Here is a 21,305-nt window from a genome sequence, read left to right as displayed (position 1 = left end):
CAAGATTGGGAGGAATTCCACTTATATAAGTTTTTTAACTTTTAATGTAAAATTTTAAAGAAATATTTGTCCATTTGATATTTTGTTACAGTTTATATAGCAAGTAATAGAGACGATTTTGCTTTCTCATTCAAGCCCGTGGCAGAAGAATAAGTTCTCTCACAACGGGCAGGACTAATTATGGTTTTTTGTGTAAGAGTTTAATAGTGCAAGTTTTCAGTGCTAAATTAGGCATTGGATTCTTTCAGCACAGGGACGTTGTTTTCCTAGCCTTAGACCTCTTCCAAGCTCCCCGGCCCATGGGAGAAGGAACGTCGATCGGCGAAAGGAAACGAGAGGCGTTAGCTCACAAGCAAACGCCCTCGCGAGCGTTCCTGTTAACGTTCCCAAGAATGCTCGCCCTTGCCATGGGGAAGCAAAGAGCGTTGAACATTAAGATTCTTACACTGCTTTAGAGTTTTGCATTGCATCACTTTTGATTTTAATGGCAATACTTTGTCATAGATATTCGCTGCTAATATCAATGCTTACAAACCATCATTGACTCGGTTTTTGTCCCAGAGCGCCAGTCGGCCTTATGAAAACTCTGGTCGGAACCGAACGCGCCGAGCGGCATAATGAATATCATTTTGCCTTAACGCTCGGCGCTAAGTCTTTCGAGACAGGACGAATGCAGCCTCGTCTTTCAGGGCAAATGCAGCCTCGTCTTTCAGGGCGAATGCAGCCTTGTCTTTCAGGACGAATGCTGCCTCGTCTTTCGGGACTAATGCAGCCTCGTCTTTCGGGCCGAATGCTGCCTCGTCTTTCGGGACGAATGCAGCCTCGTCTTTCGGGGCGAATGCTGCCTCGTCTTTCGGGACGAATGCAGCCTCGTCTTTCGGGGCGAATGCTGCCTCGTCTTTCGGGACGAATGCAGCCTCGTCTTTCGGGGCGAATGCTGCCTCGTCTTTCGGGACGAATGCAGCCTCGTCTTTCGGGTCGAATGCTGCCTCGTCTTTCGGGACTAATGCTGCCTCGTCTTTAAGGGCGAATGCAGCCTCGTCTTTCGGGACGAGGGAATGCAGCCTCGTCTTTCGGGACGAGGGAATGCAGCCTCGTCTTTCGGGACGAGGGAATGCAGCCTCGTCTTTCGGGACGAGGGAATGCAGCCTCGTCTTTCGGGACGAGGGAATGCAGCCTAGTCTTTCGGGACGAGGGAATGCAGCCTCGTCTTTCGGGACGAGGGAATGCAGCCTCGTCTTTCGGGACGAGGGAATGCAGCCTCGTCTTTCGGGACGAGGGAATGCAGCCTCGTCTTTCGGGACGAGGGAATGCAGCCTCGTCTTTCGGGACGAGGGAATGCAGCCTCGTCTTTCGGGACGAGGGAATGCAGCCTCGTCTTTCGGGACGAGGGAATGCAGCCTCGTCTTTCGGGACGAGGGAATGCAGCCTCGTCTTTCGGGACGAGGGAATGCAGCCTCGTCTTTCGGGACGAGGGAATGCAGCCTCGTCTTTCGGGACGAGGGAATGCAGCCTCGTCTTTCGGGACGAGGGAATGCAGCCTCGTCTTTCGGGACGAGGGAATGCAGCCTCGTCTTTCGGGACGAGGGAATGCAGCCTCGTCTTTCGGGATGATAGGACGATTGCCGCCTTGTCCTTTTACGGCGACGCCACGTCTTATAAGGTCTTTGTCAAGGATGACTTTAGTGATCATTTTTCTCCTGTTGAATTGTTTGAGGCACGTGGTCATTAATGGAGCTTTAAGAATATAATGATTTTTGTTTCTTAAAACAGAAACCTTTGATGACTAACAACAGTAGGAGCCAAACTTTGCTACTTCTGGCGAGCCTGGGAGAGGAGAGGAGCAGACCTTTGGTCCGTGTTTTTTACTAAGGATGGATGCAAAATCTTTTTCCTAGTGAATCCTCCTTTGTTAGTTATTCCGATAAGACTTTTCTGCCTAACCGACGTTGCAACTTCAATGTCTCTCTTTTGGGAGAGGGAGTCTTTTGTCCGGTCTTGGACGTAAATGCTCTTTACGCCTTCGTTCAGAAGTCAAAGTTCTCCATGGAGACTTCAAAATCTTTGGAGAAGAGGGGGGCAGACCTTTGGTCAGTACTTCTTCTGAAGGAGGATTACTTTTTTCCTTTTATAGGGAAACCTCCTTTAGTTTTTAGCTACAACAATTCTCTCTCCCAGTTCTAGAGAGGAGTCTAAGTGGCAGGCTATGCAATCAAACTTTATCTGAGGTTTGTTTACAAGGAAGAACGGGTGTAGAATAGGTCAGTTTCGGGCGTGTGTTTTGGTCTCAGCTCCGCCCCTCTCATGTTCAAGTAACTTTTGCTTTATGTAACGGAATACTGCTCTCTGGAGAAATCAGAGCGTCCCTGTATCTGGATTTTTAGATAACGTTGAGCCTGTCTAATAATTAGGTCTTCCTGTCAACAAGAAGAGTCTCTTCTGACACGAGGACGCTCAGCACCTTGTCTTTCAGAACGTTCAGCGTCTCGCTGTGTTAACCTCTCGGCTCCACATCTTACAGGACTTTTGGCACCACGTCTTACAGGACTATCGGCGCCACGTCTTACAGGACGATTGGCGCCTCGTCTTTCAGGACGCTCGACGTCGTAGTTCTAGCATGAGGCATGACTTTGAAAATGAGAATCTAGGACTTCGTGATGACACTAGTCGAATCGTGTGTCGAGATCAAGGACGCCTTTGTTCTGATTTCTTGGATCTAGGAAGGAGGTTTGTTCCTGGGCAAGAAACATCGGGGCAATCTTGCTCAGCAGGAAGAGACTTGTTTTTTCCCTCAGAATGGTCTCTCAACCCGCGAGTCTGTCAGTCTCTGGATGTTGTGGGGCAGACCTGTAACAGACCTTTTTGCCTCCAACTGGAAGAAGAGGATCCCCTACTGCTGCTTCCTAGTCCCGGACGAGGAAGCTGTAGCAGTGGACTCCTTCCTGATGGATTGGACGGGGGTGGACATGTTTGCGTTGCCCCCGTTCGAGATCATCAATCTGGTCTTCAGGAAATTCGCTCTCCTCGATTCGGGGCGAATGATCCTAGCGGCTCCATTCTGGCCTGCTAGGGAATGGTTTTCGGAAGTGATGGGCATGTTGATGGACTTCCCAAGAAGACTTCGGCAAGTCCAGATCTCCTCAAACAGCCCCACTTCGAGAGGTATCATCTTACCCCCCTTGCTCTCAACTGACTTCCTTCAGACTGACTAGAAGCTTGTCGGATCTCGAGGCTTTTCGGCACAAGCGACGAAATCTATCGCCAGAGCAAGGAGGATCTCTTCACAAAGAGTCTACCAATCTAGGTGGGAGACCTTTAGAGCTTGGTGCAGGCGGCACAAGTTTCCCCATCCACTACCTCTCTGAGCCAGATTGCAGACTTCTTCTTGTACCTCAGACAGGATGCTAAGCTGGCTGTTTCTACCATCAATGGATACAGCAGTATGCTCTCCGCCGTCTTTAGGCATAGAGGCCTAGAGTTGTCCCAAAATCAAGGTTTGCAGGACCTCATTGGGTCTTTTCAGACGACGTAATAGGTACTCTTAAACCTGGATGTGGTGTTTTAAGTTTCTGTGCTCCAAGAAATTTGAACCTATCTCGCTAGCCTCTCTTCGAGTTGTAGCGAAGAAAACCCTCTCCCTTATGACTCTAGCGAATGCCAAGAGGTCAGCGAAGTCCGGGCGATTGGGAAGAGGGTGAGCTTCAATTAGGATACGGCAGTTTGTGCCTTAAGGTTCATCTTTCTCGTAAAGAGCGAGAACCCTTCGTAACCCTGTCCTACGACGTTTGATGTCATTAACCTCACGAACCTAGTGGATCGAGAGAAGGAAAGACTCCTCTGCCCAGTTAAGTCCCTCATAGTTTTTTTTGGCTCACACTATGAACGTGAGCTGTGCATCCAACTTGTTATGGTGTTCAGTGAAAGATCCGCCAAAAACCCGTCTAAGTATGCTTTGTCCTTTTTCCTGAGGGAGAAAATTAGGGAAGCCCACCTCTTATGTGAGGAGGAACACTTCGCCCTGTTGAAATTACGGGCTCACGAAGTGAGAGCCATTGCTACCTCTCTGGTATATCAGGAATATATGTTAGTTAGGCTATTCATGGATGCTATTTTCTGGAGGAGCAACTCTGTCTTCGCTTCTCATTAACTTAGAGAGGTGAGAGTAGACTTTGGCTAGTGCTATACCTTGGGCCCATACATAGCTGCGGTTTCTGTATTAGGCAAAGGAGTTAATAACCCCACTCAACCTTGGTTTATATGCATGTATGAGGGTTTGTGTTTTTATGATAGTCTGAGGACTTCGTCTTGTGGTGCGGTTCCCTCAGTCTAGATAGATAGTTTATGTCTATGTTGCAGGGTTAGGTGGTTAGTTTTAGTAAGGTTGCAGTTTTTATTATATGGGGCGAAGGTAGTTTCTGAAGTCTAGTCAAGTTGTTGGTCTTATCCCTTTGACAGACTCGATTGAGTTTTTTGCAGTTTTGCAGGCTTACTCCTGGATAAACTCTCCTAAGGGAAAGCCACTCTAAAGGCTGTACCTTTGAATCAGCTACCTTAGCAGGCAAGGAATCAAGGTGTTTTTATCTCCTACAACTCTTTTGTTGTTTCCCCAACGATGTTTACTGTCTGTTTCCCTCCTCCAAATGTGTGAATCAGCTATATATATATAACTGCCAGGTAAGTACTATTCATAAAAATGGAGTTTTTATGATAAAACAGTTTTAAGTTTTATGAATGCTTACCTGGCAGTTATATATATATTCGAAGGCCCACCCACCTCCCCTCAGGAGACAGGTCGGGCATAGATGAACTGAAGTCTTGGACACGGGAATGATTCCTTGGACCACCCTGTGACGGGTGTTACCACCTACCTCCCAACCACCATAAGGCGGTTGCCTCGTTTTGAAAAATTCTGCCGATTTAGAGATATCAGCTATATATATATATAACTGCTAGGTAAGCATTCATAAAACTTTGTTTTATCATAAAAACTCCATTTTTAAAAACAACACCAGCCAAAGTCAATGTCAGGAGCTTGTTTTCAGATGCACATTGCATAACTTTGCAACTTTTCACATATTTTAACACTAATTGGGATAAATTATACTAAGCATAAGAAAAACATGTTATTGTAAACTTTCTTTGATTACCAGAATCTACTAAAAACGTGGAATTGATAAAACTCACTATTGGTGAAAATAGCGGTTAGGTAAAAGCAAGACCCACTTAGAGTGGGTCCTGGATAAAACGAGCATTCTTCTGTTAAGCACCGAAGAGGGAATGTTAGGGAGATTGTAACTCTGCGGTGAAATTATAAATTCGGTTGTGATTTTTAAGCAATTTATGTGTAACACTGCAAATCAAAAATATTGCTATTGATAAAATCTAAACCCTTCCCTCACGGACTTCCATCACAGGCCTATGGTGTACACCAAGTTGTATAAAAAGGGATAAGAGAGAGACGTCAGCCGAGATGTTGGAACACACATATGCATGCGTGTGTGCACATCACTGATTAATTTTACAAGTGTATAAGCTACATATTTTACACACTACACTAGAATCTAAAGCTTTACAAAATGAATTAGCAAACCTTTCTATACGAACTTACTGTACATCATAGACCTATGATGTAAGTCCATATAGAAAGGGGTTGTTATTTTTTTTTAAAGGTTTAAATTTTATTAATAGCAATACTTTCGATTTGAGGATACACAAGTGTTGTATAAATTGCATAAAAATCAATTAAATGAATTCATAATTTCACCGCCGGGTTACAAACTCCCTAACATTCCCTCTACAGTGTTTGACAGTAGAATACTCGTTTTATCCAGGACCCACTCTAAGTGGGTCTTCCTTTTACCTAACCAATTCCACGTTTTTAGTAGATTCTGGTATTCAAAGAAAGTTTATAATAACATGTTTTTCTTATGCTTAGTATAATTTATCCCAATTTGTTAAAATATGTGAAAGGTTACAAAATTATGCAACGTCTATCCGAAAACAAGCTCCTGACGTTGACTTTGGCGGTGTTGTTTTGAGATTTAAAGTTACCATCATGATACTTTGAAATATATTTATTCGTTAACATTATTTATTGACAAAACCTATATCTGAGGGAGAAATTTAGGTTAGTAAATAAGTTTCAATTCACATTACTTGGTAATTATTTGAAAACTATGATGGTATTCGGACAAAAATACTTATGACCAATCAGCTATTAGAAAATTTTTCAAGCTAAAAGGGCACCCCAGCAGGTCGGAGCAAATCTGCCTCGCAAAAATAAACTGACTATGGTACAATTGTAGGGTTTTCTCCTGGTTGCACAACAGAGCTAACTGAATTATGTAAAATCTTATGCAACATGCATAAAGAACTAACTAAACAACAGATTAATATCCAGATCAGGAAGAACAAATTTATTAGGCCACAAGTTTCTATTCAACAGATAAAGATACAAGTCACCAGCTGAAGACCTGACAGAACAATACATGAAACACGGGAGATTGATGCCTATATACTTACCTGAGGCAACATAGTTTTATATCTCCTTGTTAAAATCCTCACCAAAGGTGGATAGGACCACCACTGCACCTCAATCAGCGCATTGTTGGCATTACTTGAGGCTCCTGGAGTTTTTACACAAGTAGGAACTGGTACAAGAAGCCATCAAGCTTTTGCGTATTTGATACCAAGGGGTTTTCCAACTTCTTTCTTGGTATTGAGGAAGATTTAGAGAATGAGTATCTCGTGACTAATGAGGGTGCTAGTCTTCAGAGTACAGTACATTTGCCTCCATATGGCTTACCTTTCATTTGTACTTTTTAGTGCAATTATAAGGTTTTCCCCTGGTTGCACAACAATGCTGACTGAATTATGTAAAATCTTATGCAAGATGCATAAAGAACTTGACTAAACAATAGATTAATATCCAGATCAGGAATAAGGAATTTAATAGACCACAAGTTTCTATTCACCAGAAAAAGATAAGTCTCCAGCTGAAGACCAACCAAAACAATACATGAAACATAGGAGATTGATGCCTGTATGCTCACCTGAGGCAACATAGAGTTCTACATCTCTCTTGAAATCCTCACCAAAGGTGGATAGGACTACCACTGCACCTCAAGCAGTACATCATTGGCATTACTATAGGCTCGTGCAGTGTTCCTTTGTCCCCCAGCGGCACTTCCTTATAGCCTTCTACTTCTGTTCCTACTACCTTTCTTCCATTTTAATATCCAATCTCTTTTCAACTTTTATTTCAGTAAAATTGCTGTGTTTTCCTACAGTTGCATTCGGGCACTGAATAGACTTCTCAAGCTAGTGCTATTTATATACTGTACCCTATTTTCATATATACAAATAATTAAAGTCATCCTAAACAAGGTTGACTTTAATATGATGAGATCATGATGAGGGATAGATGGAGATGGTTTGGGCATGCTCTTCGCACTCCCCAAGAGAGATTAGTTCACCAAACGTTCAGCTGGGCTCCACAAGGCACTAGAAGAATTGAAAGACCCAGGCCTACATGGTTAAGGGCTATGAAGTGCGAAGTAGGAGATGATGAATGGAGAAGTATTGAATTAAAAGCTCAAGACAGAGATGACTGGCAAAATCTAACCGAGGCCCTTTGCGTAAATAGGCGTAGGAGGATATGATGAACAAGGTTACAGCCCAATTGTTCTTATTATAATATTTTCTTCTTTGTCTGGATTGGACCATTTGGTATTTTTCTAGCAGAACTGGGACTTACAAGGAGAAATATTTTAAACTAATCTTCTAAAGGTTGTGTCATAATGAAGGTCACCTATTGTACCACTTCTTCCAAGCAAGAACTTACAATGTGATTTCTTGAAAGAAATAGCCCGAGATATATGCGCCTAATACGATCTAGCGATTTCCCAGCTATTTTACATAATTTTAAACATGATTTTTATTTGAAAAGGTCATTTGAAGTGTTTGAATTCCTATGCCTCTGGCCCTGTAGTCAAAGTATTTGAATTCCTATGCCCCAGGTTCTGTAGGGTCATAGTATTTGAATTCCTACTCCTCAGGTCCTATAGTCAAAATATTTGAATTCCTACACCTCAGGTTGGGTACAGTCAAAGTATTTGAATTCCTACTCCTGTTTTATTCTCTTCCTTTGAATTAAGCCTTTTAGGTTTCCTGCTTGTTGGCATAGGTTATCCAAGGTCCCTTGCTTCTATTCTAGTCTGGTTCTACAGTTTCAGTAACTCTGCAGGACATTGCAATACCATAATCCTGCACAGTTTCAGTAACTGCTGACTTCTGCTCAAGTTATCACTTACATCAGTAATGGGTTTGCTATGAAAAAAGTAACATCTTCACTTTTACTGGGAATTTGAACATTAGTTTATGTTGAGAATAATGAGTTAGTTTTAGAAATTGTTTCTTCTGCAGTATACAAATAATGAAATGGAATGGAATTGAAATGTATTAGAGATTCAATTGATTTTCTTTAAAAATTGATAAAAAAGAAAAAAAAAAGAGGCGGCAAGGTAACATTCATTAGGTACAAACTTTTGAGAAGTTTAAAAACTAGGAAATTATTGAAAACAATGATTAAATTGTAACTATTATAAGTGAAGAAAAGAAAAATATATTTGCGGTTGACATACTATATATTTAAAAATGTAAAGTTGAAATTTTACGCAATAGAAAAGCTGAAGAATAGGTGAGGCCTTTGGGCCTCTTAAATCTATGAATGACTCATGAGAATACAATTGGTAATACAGTACTGTACTATTACCTGTCATCTAATCTATGGCATAAAAAAAAAGAAACTGGGGAAATATTCCTTATGTCAAATGTATACTGAAGAACAATTCCCTCTAGAACACCTAAGATAAAACTGTAAAACAAGTAGAAATAACAAACCATCGAACAGTATGGACAATCTCCAAAAATGAAGTTCATACTCTGTCTGCTATTAGGGAGTCCATGAAGCCACTGGAAAAAAGAAGAAAAGAAAAGGCTGGTTATAATAATACAATTTTTTCATCATTCATAAATGATTGAATCTTGAAAACTGATATTTATTCCATGGATTTCATACAGTACATAACAAACAATATTATGTCGTGTTCCATAGATGAAGTTAAAACCACTGTACATGGTATGGCTCAAGAAGAATAATGTAAGCTCTAATACGAGAGACAAACATATTCGAGGCAAAGTGAGTTTTGTCATCAGAACACACAAATTAGGTAATGTAATGATGAGTAGAAAAATGGATACAAGGAAAAATACTGAATAGTAAACCACTGGTTCTGTATAGTACAGAATAAAGACATCATAACTTCAAAAGTCACTGATTAGCTGTTTTTATTGTAAGTTAACCATCTTGATTTACCTCATACAAACATTGTAAATGAAACGACTGACTGCAGTGGTCACAAGTGAAATCTGGATGGCAGCCTTCAAGATGCAATGAGTAGCACACGGCACACTCCGTGCCCCATTCCGCATTCCCGTCATCTGGCTCCATTGACCGCTTCACTACTTCTACTTCAAGGACCCTCTCAATATTGCTCACAATACTCTGCTCAGGGTCCCAGTCCTGAAATGTAAAGTGAGCAATCACAGAGCATAATTCATGTTTTTTTCAAGGTCAGTGGTCACAGGGTTTACTTATTGTGTTTTTAAATTGAGTTGTCAGATACAGTGTACTTGTTGTGTTTTTAAAGTTAGCTGTCACAGGTTGTACTTTGTTTTTAAAGTGAGATGTCACAGGGTAGTTATGTTATTCTTAAAGAGAGTTGTCACTGGGTGTAGTTATTGTTATTATTATTATTATTATTATTATTATTATTATTATTATTATTATTATTACTAGCCAAGCTACAACACTAGTTGGAAAACCAAGATGCTATACGCCCAAGGGCTCCAACAGAGAAAAATAGCCCAGTGGTGAAAGGAAATAAATAAATGATGAGAAAAAAATTAACAATAAATCATTCTAAAAACAGTAACAACATAAAAACAGATGTGTCACATATAAACTATATAGTTTTAAAATGAGTTATGACAGGGTATCATTGAATTGTTTTTAAAGTGAGTTATCATAGGGTGTCCTTTTATTGTTTTTGAAGTGAGTTGTTACAGGATGTATTTATTGTTTTTAAAGTAAGTTGTCACGGTATACTTTTCATGCTTTTATACTTTTAACATATTCCCTGATTAATGAGCCAGTAAATAGATTTGCGCTCCTCACATTTAAATATCAAATAAGCATCATGATCACAATAGACCAACCGGACTAATCAGACTACATTACTCCTAAAAGTGGCGATAATCAGACTACATTACTGTATTCCTAAAAGTGGTGATAATCTTTAAGATCACAAATTCTTGTATTTAATTTTTAAATATTTAACTTAGCCGGTGAATATATAATAGCTGCAACTCTGCGGCTCGACAGAAAACACACTCAAAAAACTCGCGAGCGATCGCTATGAAGGTTGCGGGTGTGCCCACCAGCGCCAACTGTCGGCCAGATACCACTCTTGCATGTAAACAAAACCTTCAATTCTTCTCTGTCGACGTTGACGACAAGACGTATCAATACTCGCTGTAGAACCTGGAGTTTTCTCAACATATTTGGTGAAGTACTTCATTTTGGTTTGAGCTTTCGCAGTGCAGGTGTTTTATCTTCATCTTAAATCTTGAACTCGTTTTTGGATAGATTTAATTTTTGATGACAAAGAGAGTATGGACTTTCTTTGACTTTTAAATGGCCGACCCTTCCCTTAGACGGAAGTGTGTTTTAGGCTTTTAGCAATTATCTTATCACGTTATAAATTAATTATAGATTTTCCTCTATATATTTTATATCTCAACCGCCTTTATTAGGCCTCTTCGATTAGCTTTCCATTTATAATAAACATCAAAATAAATTTTAATGATTTGTTTATATGCGACCTTTCCTGAGAGTAGGCGGTCCTAACTTGGAAACCGAAGTTAAACAACGTTGAGCCCTTTTCAATCTTAAATAACTTTTACAGAGCTAATGATTTAAAACTTATTAAATGAAATATTTTTAGTAAATATTTTATGATAGTTTTTTTCTTTGAATAGTCTTCGTACTGTTTCAAAGATGAACTAACGTTTAGTTTATTTATGCTACGCAGTTTGCGCTCTATCGTTACGATAGAGAGAGAGAGTATCACGGTTTCACTTTGCAGAAAGAGTAAATCGATTCTGACGTTTTGTTCTTTTTTCTTTCAAAGCTTAAATGTTTTAAAGACTATTTTAAAGGAACTTTTAATTGAAAAACCTTTCAGTTTTTTTTTTCCTTTGGTCAAATAACCTGTTTATTGACGAAAGGTAAGTGGGCTCTTCTCTTCGATGCGAAATCAAGAGAGAGAGAGAGAGAGAGAGATAGAGATGGAGAGAGAGAGAGAGGAGAGAGAACGTTCCGATCTTTATCTCGTCCCAAGCGAGTAACGTTGTTCTCGTGTTACTCTCGTCCCTAGTCTATGTACGGGGAAAAAGGATAAAACTTTTTTAGTTTTTATTCTCATCCCAAGGCACTGTACGGTGAGAGATTGAAAACGTAATTTTGAATGAACTAGTGTTTAGTCTCTTCCCCAGCCACTGATTTTTTTATCTTAAAATATGTTTACTGTTTTTTGCTGGTATTAATATGCTTACATTATACGACTGATTTCGCAATTACAACCTTTTGATGAGGGTAGAATTGCGTGCTTCAGGTAGAAATCAGTTTTATTCATACCTAGTGTGAATTGTTAAAAAATTCGATTTCAGTGAAATAAGTGCAAAACAGAAAATCGTAGTGATAAAGTGATATTGCGCAAAGTGTTATCAGTGTTGCGACCGAGGGTTCGTCTGTTCGTGCCTGTCGTTTGCCTAGTCCGGGACCTCTTGCAAGCTCCCAAGCCCAGGGGAGAAGTAATGTCGTACGACTTATGGGTTCGAGAGGCCTTGATCAGCGAACAGACGTTCCCTCTATGGTATCAGGTGTATCTTACCAAGATCACCCCTACCATAAGGCAAGAGACGATTTTCTCCTCGTCATCCGAAGGCTTTTCGCATAAGAAACCGTGGGACAAGGTTTCGAGGCCCTTTAAGCGAAAGTCAGTCCTTTCAGGACAGGTCCAGCGTCCTGGTTTTAACTATTAGGACAGCTCTGACCCTATGCAGTCATCGGAAGACTGCTCGCCGCCTAACAAAAGCGTAACACAGACTCCGAGAGTCTTTTTGTAGGCAAGGTTTTGCGGTCACAGACGTTACCCTCGTCTCTTACCGCAACCATTCCCGTTGATCCTAAATGGGTTGTACGGCAAGACATGCAGAATAAGCTTGCCTCCCTTATGGAAGACTATTCTGCCGATAAGTCCGTTGAGCCTAGCCGTTTATCTCATCGAGATCCTGGCCTTCAGCCACCCTAACGTTCCTTTGTGCGTCCTGTTGACGTTGGCGTAGCCAAGTCACGTCGGTCAGGTTGTTTAGAACCACACTCGATGCGGTCTCGTGTGGATTTTCAGCCACATTTGGACGTTAGGCCACTTGCTGATGCTCCTGTTGACGTTCAGGACGTTCGCCAACAATCGGAGTTGACTTGTTTTGACGCTGAGCGTCAACCTCCGCATTCTAGAGTTGTTTTGACTGCTCAGTCTAGGCGGTCAAAGCAGTCTCGAGTGGACGCTGTGCGTCCTCACGCACCTGTTGTTGTTGACAGTTCACAGACTGTCAAGCAGTTACATGACGTTGCGTCCTGGTCCGCTACTAATGCACCAGTGCGTGTGGACTCTGCTTGTAAAGCATTGCCACCACGGTAGGTCTCTCCCTTGCTTGAGACTCGGCTATTGTCGGACAAGGTTCCTTCAGATGAGGAAGTTGCTGTTCCCCCTCCTACTGATATTCCCTTGAGGACTCTGTCAGACAGAGAGGAGCCTAAAGCTGCTTAGCCCTCTATGGACTTTAAATAAATCATGCTGATTTTTAAGGATCTTTGTCCGGATCTTTTTGTAACTGCTGCTCCTCGTTCGCCTAAACGTCAGAGCTTACACTAGGCCTAGCTACTTCGAAGCCGTTGTTTTATAAGCTAGTGCTCTCTCGCTCTTCTAAGAGAGCTTTACGTTTGCTAGGCGATTGGTTTATCACCAGGAGGAGTTTGGGGGAGACAGCCTTTGCTTTCCCTTCTTTTAAACTGGCTTATAGAGCGAGAGTCTGATATGACACGAGAGAAGTTCTCGACTTGGGAGTTCCTGCCTCTGCCCAGATAGACTTCTCAAACCTCATAGACTCTCCCTGGCGCCTGGCCATGAGACGCTCCAAGATTTTACAGGTCGACTTCACAGCTATTTTCGAGCCTTTGAAGTTTTGCTGTACAATTATGTCATGCATAAACAAGGCTTTCAGGGATGGCTCCAATGATCTGACAGCCACGTTCTCTGCAGGAACAAGTCCCTCAGGGATGGCTCCAATGATTTGGCAGCCATGTTCACTGCAGGAGTACGTAAGAGGCAAGTGCGCTCAATGTGTTCATTGTCAAGACAAACTTCACGATGAAGTCTACCAGGCTGTCTTGACAGCATTTATGGAAGGCGACTGGATGGTCTCTCTCGACCTTCAGGAGGCATACTTCCACATTCCTATACACCCGGATTCCCAACCGTTTCTGAGGTTTGTTTACAGGAATGTGGGGTACCAGTTTCGAGCCCTGTGCTTTGGCCTCAGTCCTGCGCCTCTCGTGTTTACGAGGCTCATGAGGAATGTGGCAAAATCCCTCCATCTATCGGGGATCCGAGCCTCCCTGTACTTGGACGACTGGCTTCTCAGAGCATCGTCCAGTCTTCGCTGTCTGCAGGATCTACATTGGACGTTGAGTCTGGCCAGGGAGTTGGGACTTTTGGTCAACCTAAAAGTCCCAACTGATCCCATCCCAGATTATTCTATATTTGGGGATGGAGATTCGCAGTCAAGCCCTGCTCGAAGTCCAACTAATGCTGAAACGAAACGTTTATTCAGTCAGGAGTTGGAACAGTCTCGTAGGGACTCTCTCATCCCTGGAGCAGTTTGTCTCACTAGGGAGACTACACCTTCTGCCTCTCCGGTTCCATCTAGCCTCTCACTGGAACTAGGACAAGACATTAGAGACGGTATCATTCCCAGTCTCCGAACCAGTAAAGGCATGCCTGAAATGGTGGGACAGCAATATCAGTCTGAGAGAGGGACTATCCCTAGCAGTCAAGAACCCAAACCACGTGTTGTCCTCAGACGCGTCGGATTTGAGTTGATGTGCGACCCTGGACGGTCGGGAATGCTCGGGTCTGTGGACCTCAAGTCAGAAAAGCATGCACATCAACGACAAGGAGCTATTAGCAGTCCACTTGGCCTTGATGATATTAGAAAGCTTCTTCGAAACTTAGTGGTAGAGGCAACTCAGACAACACCACAACTTTGGCGTACATCTCCAAGCAAGGAGGCACACACTCCTTCACGCTGCTCGAGATCGCAAGGGACCTTCTCTTATGGTCAAGAATTCGAGGCATCTCCCTGTTGACGAGATTCATCCAGGGGGACTTGAACGTCTTGGCAGACTGTCTCAGTCGGAGGGGTCAGGTGATACCCACGGAATGGACCCTCCACAAGGACGTGGGCAAGAGTCTTTGGGCTACTTGGGGTCAACCCACCATAGACCTCTTTGCCTCCTCGTTGACCAAAAGGTTACCAATCTATTGCTCTCCAGTCCTAGATACAGAAGCAATCTACATAGACGCGTTTCTACTGGATTGGTCTTTTCTGGACTTATATGCATTCCCACCATTCAAGATAGTCAACAAGGTACTGCAGAAGTTCGCCTCTCACGAAGGGACAAGGTTGACGTTGGTTGCTACCCTCTGGCCCGCGAGAGAGTGGTGCACCGAGGTACTTCAATATCTGGTAGACTTTCCAAGAAGTCTTCCTCTAACGGTAGATCTGTCACGTCAGCCCCACGTAAAGAATGTCCATCAAAGCCTACCCCGCTCTTCGTCTGACTTCCTTCAGACTATCGAAAGACTCTCAAGAGCTAGAGGCTTTTCGAAGGAGGCAGCCAGTGCGATTGCAAGAGCTAGGAGAGCTTCTACCATTAGAGTATACCAGTCGAAGTGGGAAGTCTTTCGAGACTGGTGCAAGTCAGCATCTGTGTCCTCGTCCAGTACCTCTGTAGCCCAAATCGCAGATTTTCTTTTACATCTGAGAAAGGTTCACTCCCTTTCAGCTCCCACGATTAAGGGCTACAGGAGCATGTTGGCTTCGGTCTTTCGACTTAGAGGCTTAGATCTTTCCAACAATAAAGATCTCCAAGATCTCCTTAAGTCCTTCGAGACCTCTAAGGAATGTCGTTTGGCAACTCCTGGATGGAACTTAGACGTGGTCCAAAGGTTCCTCATGTCAGACAGGTTTGAGCCATTACATTCAGCCTCCCTGAAGGATCTCACCCTCAAGACACTTTTCCTAGTGTGTTTGGCTTCGGCTAAAAGGGTCAGTGAACTTCATGCCTTCAGTAAGAACATCGGCTTTTCTACAGAAAAAAGCCACTTGTTCACTTCAACTTGGTTTCCTGGCCAAAAAATGAACTGCCTTCTCGTCCTTGGCCTAAATCTTTTGATATTCCTTGCTTATCAGAGATCGTAGGCAACGAACTGGAAAGAGTATTATGTCCTGTTAGAGCTCTTAAGTTCGATTTAGCTCGTACTAAGTCATTACGAGGGAAATCTGAGGCATTATGGTGCTCAGTTAAGAAACCTTCATTGCCTATGTCAAAGAATGCTTTGTCATATTTTATCAGATTTTTTTAATACGAGAAGCTCATTCTCACTTGAATGAGAAAGACCGATGTTTGCTTAAGGTTAAGACGCACGAAGTTAGAGATATAGCAACCTCCGTGGCCTTCAAGCAAAATAAATCTCTGCAAAGTATTATGGACGCGACTTTTTGGAGAAGCAAGTCAGTGTTCGCGTCATTTTACTTAAAAGATGTCCAGACTCTTTACGAGGACTGCTACACACTGGGTCCATTCGTTGCAGCGAGTGCAGTAGTGGGTGAGGGTTCTACCACTACACTTCCCTAATTCCAATATCCTTTTAATCTGTCTCTTGAAATGTTTTTAATATTGTTTTATGGGTTGTCCGGAAGGCTAAGAAGCCTTTCGCATCCTGGTTGATTTGGCGGGTGGTCAAAGTCATTTCTTGAGAGCGCCCAGATTAGGGGTTTGATGAGGTCCTGTTGTATGGGTTGCAACCCTTGATACTTCAGCTCCTGGGAGTCTTTCAGCATCCTAAGAGGATCGCTGGGCTCCGTGAGGAAGACAGACTTACAAGGCAGAGTAATCGTCTAAGTCAACTTCCTTACCAGGTACCTATATATTTTGGTTTTGTTATATTGATAACTGTCAAAATGAAAAAACTCTTAGCTTATACGCTGTAAACTTAATTAACTCTGGTCTCTACCCACCGCCTTGGGTGTGAATCAGCTATTATATATTCACCGGCTAAGTTAAATATTTAAAAATGATATTTTAATTATAAAATAAATTTTTGAATATACTTACCCGGTGAATATATAAATTAAATGACCCTCCCTTCCTCCCCAATAGAGACACAGCGGGACGAGAAGAATTGAAGGTTTTGTTTACATGCAAGAGTGGTATCTGGCCGACAGTTGGCGCTGGTGGGCACACCCGCAACCTTCATAGCGATCGCTCGCGAGTTTTTTGAGTGTGTTTTCTGTCGAGCCGCAGAGTTGCAGCTATTATATATTCACTGGGTAAGTATATTCAAAAATTTATTTTATAATTAAAATATCATTTTTCTTTCTTTATTTTAAACAATGACATGCATGAATATAACAGCAATGCTCATACTGTATTAGTAAAAAAGAAGATAATGTATTATATTTGTTTTCTGGTGCAAAAAGTTTTAAAGAATCTTCACCACATTGTTCCAAGTTTTTTAGTTTTGTTGGTTCCTCGTTTGCAATATAACAGAAACCAAGTGAGATTACTCCCAGTGAGTTTTAGATCATCAGGAACACTTTACTTCACAGTAAAGAATTATAGCTCAATTTTTTAATTTTTTAAAGGATGAAATCACAGCAAGAATCAAATGGAAAAAAAAAATCATGTAACCTTGCTGATGTAACAACAAATAAAATAAATGTTTTACCTTTATGTAAACTTTAATATCGACTTTTCAAATCCATTTTTTCTGATGAGTTTACAGTACCTGGAAAGATTGTGCTACTTATAAAGGAGTAACGAAGACACTGTGTGTTTAGAATTTAGAGAAAAGATTGACAAGAAAGGACGAGAAAAAGATGGTAAAAAAAAAGGACGGTACATTAGTTGCAAGACAAGGGAGGATCTGCGAGGATGCCCTGTTGAAATAGGGATAAGTACAGTAAGTCCTTAATATAAGAACAAGATGTATTATTAAGTTGAAGATTTTGCTAGTCCAATTAGGCTAGGTCTCTAAACCACTCACTGTTATCTTTCTAATACAAGTGAGTTAGTCTGAATATGTATTGACAATTCCCACAGTTATTTCAGGAAGACATAGTTGATAAGGTGTGAAATTACTCTTCGTCTGACTTTTTAAAAGGCGGAGCTGACATACAGATGCTTACAGCAATGATGATGATGTATAGTACCTGGTACTTCTCTGTCAAGCGAGCATTAAGAGGAGTTGTCAACGAGGACGGACCAAATAGGTGAAACTGGGGTAAGTTACGTGGGTGGTCCACCGATATCGTCAGCTGTAAGCTCACGTGGTTACCTGTTGTAAAGAGGAAGAAAACTGTACTGGAAAATATTTTGAGAATATATATGCTTTAGTTTACATTTCTGTACCTTCAGTTAGTAAAATATCACAAATTTTTCAGTAATTTGTATTTTTCCTAACAGTACTTACCTCGAACTACTTTCTTAGGAGTATCTGGGATCTCCTCCCAACCGACCAGAGTTTTGTGTAGTCTACCCTATACCCATTTTCTATGAGGGGTAACCACAGGCGGAGTGATACGCGCCCTGAGGCTAACCCTGGGTCACAGAGCATGCTTGCTCAGGTCTCGACCTCCAGCAAGTTCTTGGTAGTTTTAGGTCTCCAAGAATTCCATAAGGCACTCGGGGAAGGAAGGGGGGGCCATTACCCGAAAGTAGTTCGAGGTAAGTACTGTTAGGAAAAATACAATTTACTTAAAAATTTGTGATTTGTTCCAACACGGAGTACTTGCCTCGAACTACTTTCTTAGGAGACTTATACTTTAGGAGGTGGGAGTGGCCTTAACCCTCTGAGACCGTGCTGAGATATATCCAAAGACCTAGATAGGAGGCTAGGTCTTGATGACCCCAAGGAAAAACAAGAATAGGGGAAACTACACAAAAAACTCATCTTAGTGTCTAAGTAACTCACCTCTGCAAGAAATCCTAGGAGCCATGTCCTTCCAAAGTAGGGGTCCTTGTATCCCGGCTGAGAGTCCTATCTGAGACCATTTTAAGCGGAAAAAAGGGGGGGAAGAACAAGGGGGTTAAGGAACGAACCTGTGTCTCTTGTACTTTCTACCCGTGGTTATCACTAGGGCTAGACCTTTAAACCGTTTGGAGCGCAGAAACGACGGTACCTATCGAGAAACCGTCCAGGGATTTTCTTGAATAGTCCTTCAAGTAATGAGCAGTGAAGGTAGACTGGTTAGTCCAGGTGCCAGCTCTCAGGATTTGGCCCACTGCCATATTCTTCTCGAACGCTAACGTGGTGCTCAGACCCCTAATGTCGTGGGGTCTGGGCTTTCCCGGCGGGGGGATACCCGCTTTACTGTAGGCCCTGATGATCACCTGCCTCAACCAGAAGGAGATAGTGTTCTTCGAGACTGGCTTCTTCACCAGGCCCGTGGACACAAACAGACTTTTGATCTCGGGCCGAAGTCTGGCTGTTTTTTCTACCTACTTTGTCCCTTCTGGTGCCCCTATGTTGAAAATGTTGTCTAGGTGCTTGCTGAGTGGATTGCTTCTCATGGAATTTCTTCTTCTTCAACCCTTGACTGTCAATTGTAGAAGATCTCTGCGGTGGAGGTACCGTCAAGTGGGAGCATGAGGTGATTATTCTATGATGAAGGAAGTCTTACTCGCCTTTCTCCATGTCAGAGACAGCCTTGATGTCCTCCACATGGAACAGGGGCCGTTACGCAGTCTCATTGCTTCTCTCTTTGGGACCTGGCTCTGGAATCTTGAGACCATCGCATCGTGCCGTCTCCAGACCCAATTAACCTACTGGTTAACAACATTCTCTGTTAAGAACTCAAGAGTTCTGGCTCCCAAGAAGATGATTGCTAGTAGGGATTCCTTCGTCTGTGGGATGGAGAGAAATTTGTTTGTAATGAAGAAGCCTACAGTCCCGAACCGGAACTCCAAGAATGAAGCGGCTTACAAGGAACATCCATGTTGGCAGCGTCATTTGCAGAGAACTGTACTGGTAGAGTTGCCAGTCGAGCCAAAGAAGAGTTGTAAGTTAGAGGTAGAATGCTGGGTCTAGCGGTAGAGGAAACAGAAGTCATATGGTGGAGCAAGTAACCAAGAGGAGTCAACCGAACTAAGAGATCGGGATGTTGCTATCACTTGGGCGTAAGGTCTCTTCTTTCCAGCTTTAACCCCCATTGACCAAGGTAAGGCTACTTTAGTCTTGGTGGCCCTCGGCGTATCGTAGAAGAGGTCTAGGACCGTATCCTTTTCCTCCAACAGGATCTGATCTGGCTCCCCTATATTATTCACCTTTCTGATGCAGGTAAGAACTTGCAGAAAGAGGCAATCTGCATCCTTCTGCTTCAGGAGTGATATCTTAGGGCTGGCGGACGCTGGAAGTGCTCCATTGGAGTGTTCTGACCCGTTGTCGAATAGTTCCTCCTCCAAGCTGGCATCCATAGCAGCCCAAGGAAGGTCTAGGTCGTCAACTTCCTTTTGCCTAAGGACTGAGCCCTCAGAAGGAGACCCCTATGCTCTGGTCTTACGGAGGCCGACGGATGTTCCCCTCCAGATTGATGTTCATCTGTTGAATGACAATTCTTGGGTAAGGTTTTTGTGTTTCCTTTCCCTTGGGCCGATGCTAAGGCATTTGAGAAGGGAAGAACTCTCCTTTCCCACCCCCTTAGGTCTTGCTCCTTTGGAGGGGACAGAAAAGGGAACCTCTGTCAACTTAGATGAGGGTTCTGGACAGCTCAATTCTATAGGCGAAATCCTCTAGTTGTCTGTGAGGGTAACCTCTCTCGGAGATCTCGAACCCCTACTCAAGCGCAAAAGTAAGGTATCCCCCGGAGGGGAAGTGATTGCCCTCCTCTTCTGTTTAGGAGCGATAAGAATCAATCCTAATCTCTCCCAGACTGGGTCTTGTTCGGAAGAAGCCTTAATTTTAGGTACTCTTGATACCTGGACGAAACCTGGGGCTTGGGGAAGAGGTAGAGGAGGAGGTTGCCTAGCATCGCTACTGCATCTAGGGTCAGACATGCCTTCATTTCCTAGGGAGAATTCCAGAGAGATGAGAGGAGTGCCGGGTGAAGGCACTTTTGGGGAACTGATGATTAATCACAAAACCACCTGTTTCAGAGTCTTTACAAAGTTGAGAAGCCAAGGAGCTTCCTTTGAAAACAGGAGTGTTTCCGAATGAGCCACTCGTGTTTGCTTCCTTGGTTTAGGAGGAGTTGCGTCCAAAGGAAGGGGGCAAGTTGATGGTAGCTCGCACCACTTTCTATGCTCTCTTCCCAGCGGAAGTGAGCGCCATCCACTTGTTTGATTGGGAGTTTGACAAGAGAGGAAAAACCTACTCTCTTTTGTGAGGGAATGCACTGTCCCTCTCGCGAAATAGATCTCGTAGATGGCAAGCGTGGGTGAGGAGAGTCCTGATAGCGCACGCTATCGTCAGTTTGCATAGGTAAGTCAAAGTCTCCCTGTGTATGTTGGTGCACCTGTGCACATTAAGGAGATAAGAGCGTGTTGAGAAGGTAGGGATTGCCTTTGCTGTAGACCAAGTGTCAAACATGTGTGCGTCTATATGAATAGACTCACTAGAAGGAGCAATGTGCATAGCGTTCGTGGTTAAGCCCATTTGTAGATGAGGAGTCTCCTTGTAAGGAACAGAGCATGTTGCACTAGTGCGTGTCAGGATGAAGGAACTCCCTGGAGGCAATGCACTCGCCTTCTTCCGGCAGAGGAGTTTGCCCTTCCATCTTGGTAGATGGTAGTGTGTGCAAGACTTGTCCGCTGAAAATTGGTCAGCGCGCTTGCTCACTAA

The 21,305-nt window shown here is 42.8% G+C and overlaps 1 protein-coding gene across 3 annotated transcripts in view; it reads right to left on the bottom strand.

Annotated features, from left to right (window-relative positions):
* The window catches only part of LOC137644778 (E3 ubiquitin-protein ligase FANCL-like), a 140,722-nt gene that overhangs the window by 2,115 nt on the left and 117,302 nt on the right, over nt 1-21,305 (bottom strand). For 2 of the 3 annotated variants that reach the window (XM_068377677.1, XM_068377683.1), the window contains exons 8-10: nt 17,656-17,804; nt 9,377-9,583; nt 8,902-8,973 (exon numbers count right to left, since the gene is read on the bottom strand). In XM_068377677.1, the coding sequence (XP_068233778.1) occupies nt 8,902-8,973; nt 9,377-9,583; nt 17,656-17,804 (428 nt within the window). The remainder of the gene's footprint in view (nt 1-8,901; nt 8,974-9,376; nt 9,584-17,655; nt 17,805-21,305) is intronic. The other variant, XM_068377691.1, reaches the window with a different exon arrangement.

The sequence above is a fragment of the Palaemon carinicauda genome, chromosome 1 (genome assembly GCF_036898095.1).
Source record: "Palaemon carinicauda isolate YSFRI2023 chromosome 1, ASM3689809v2, whole genome shotgun sequence".
In the NCBI taxonomy this organism is placed as follows: domain Eukaryota; kingdom Metazoa; phylum Arthropoda; class Malacostraca; order Decapoda; family Palaemonidae; genus Palaemon; species Palaemon carinicauda.
Note: the sequence above shows the minus strand (reverse complement) of the source record. Positions and strands in the feature narration are given on the sequence as shown.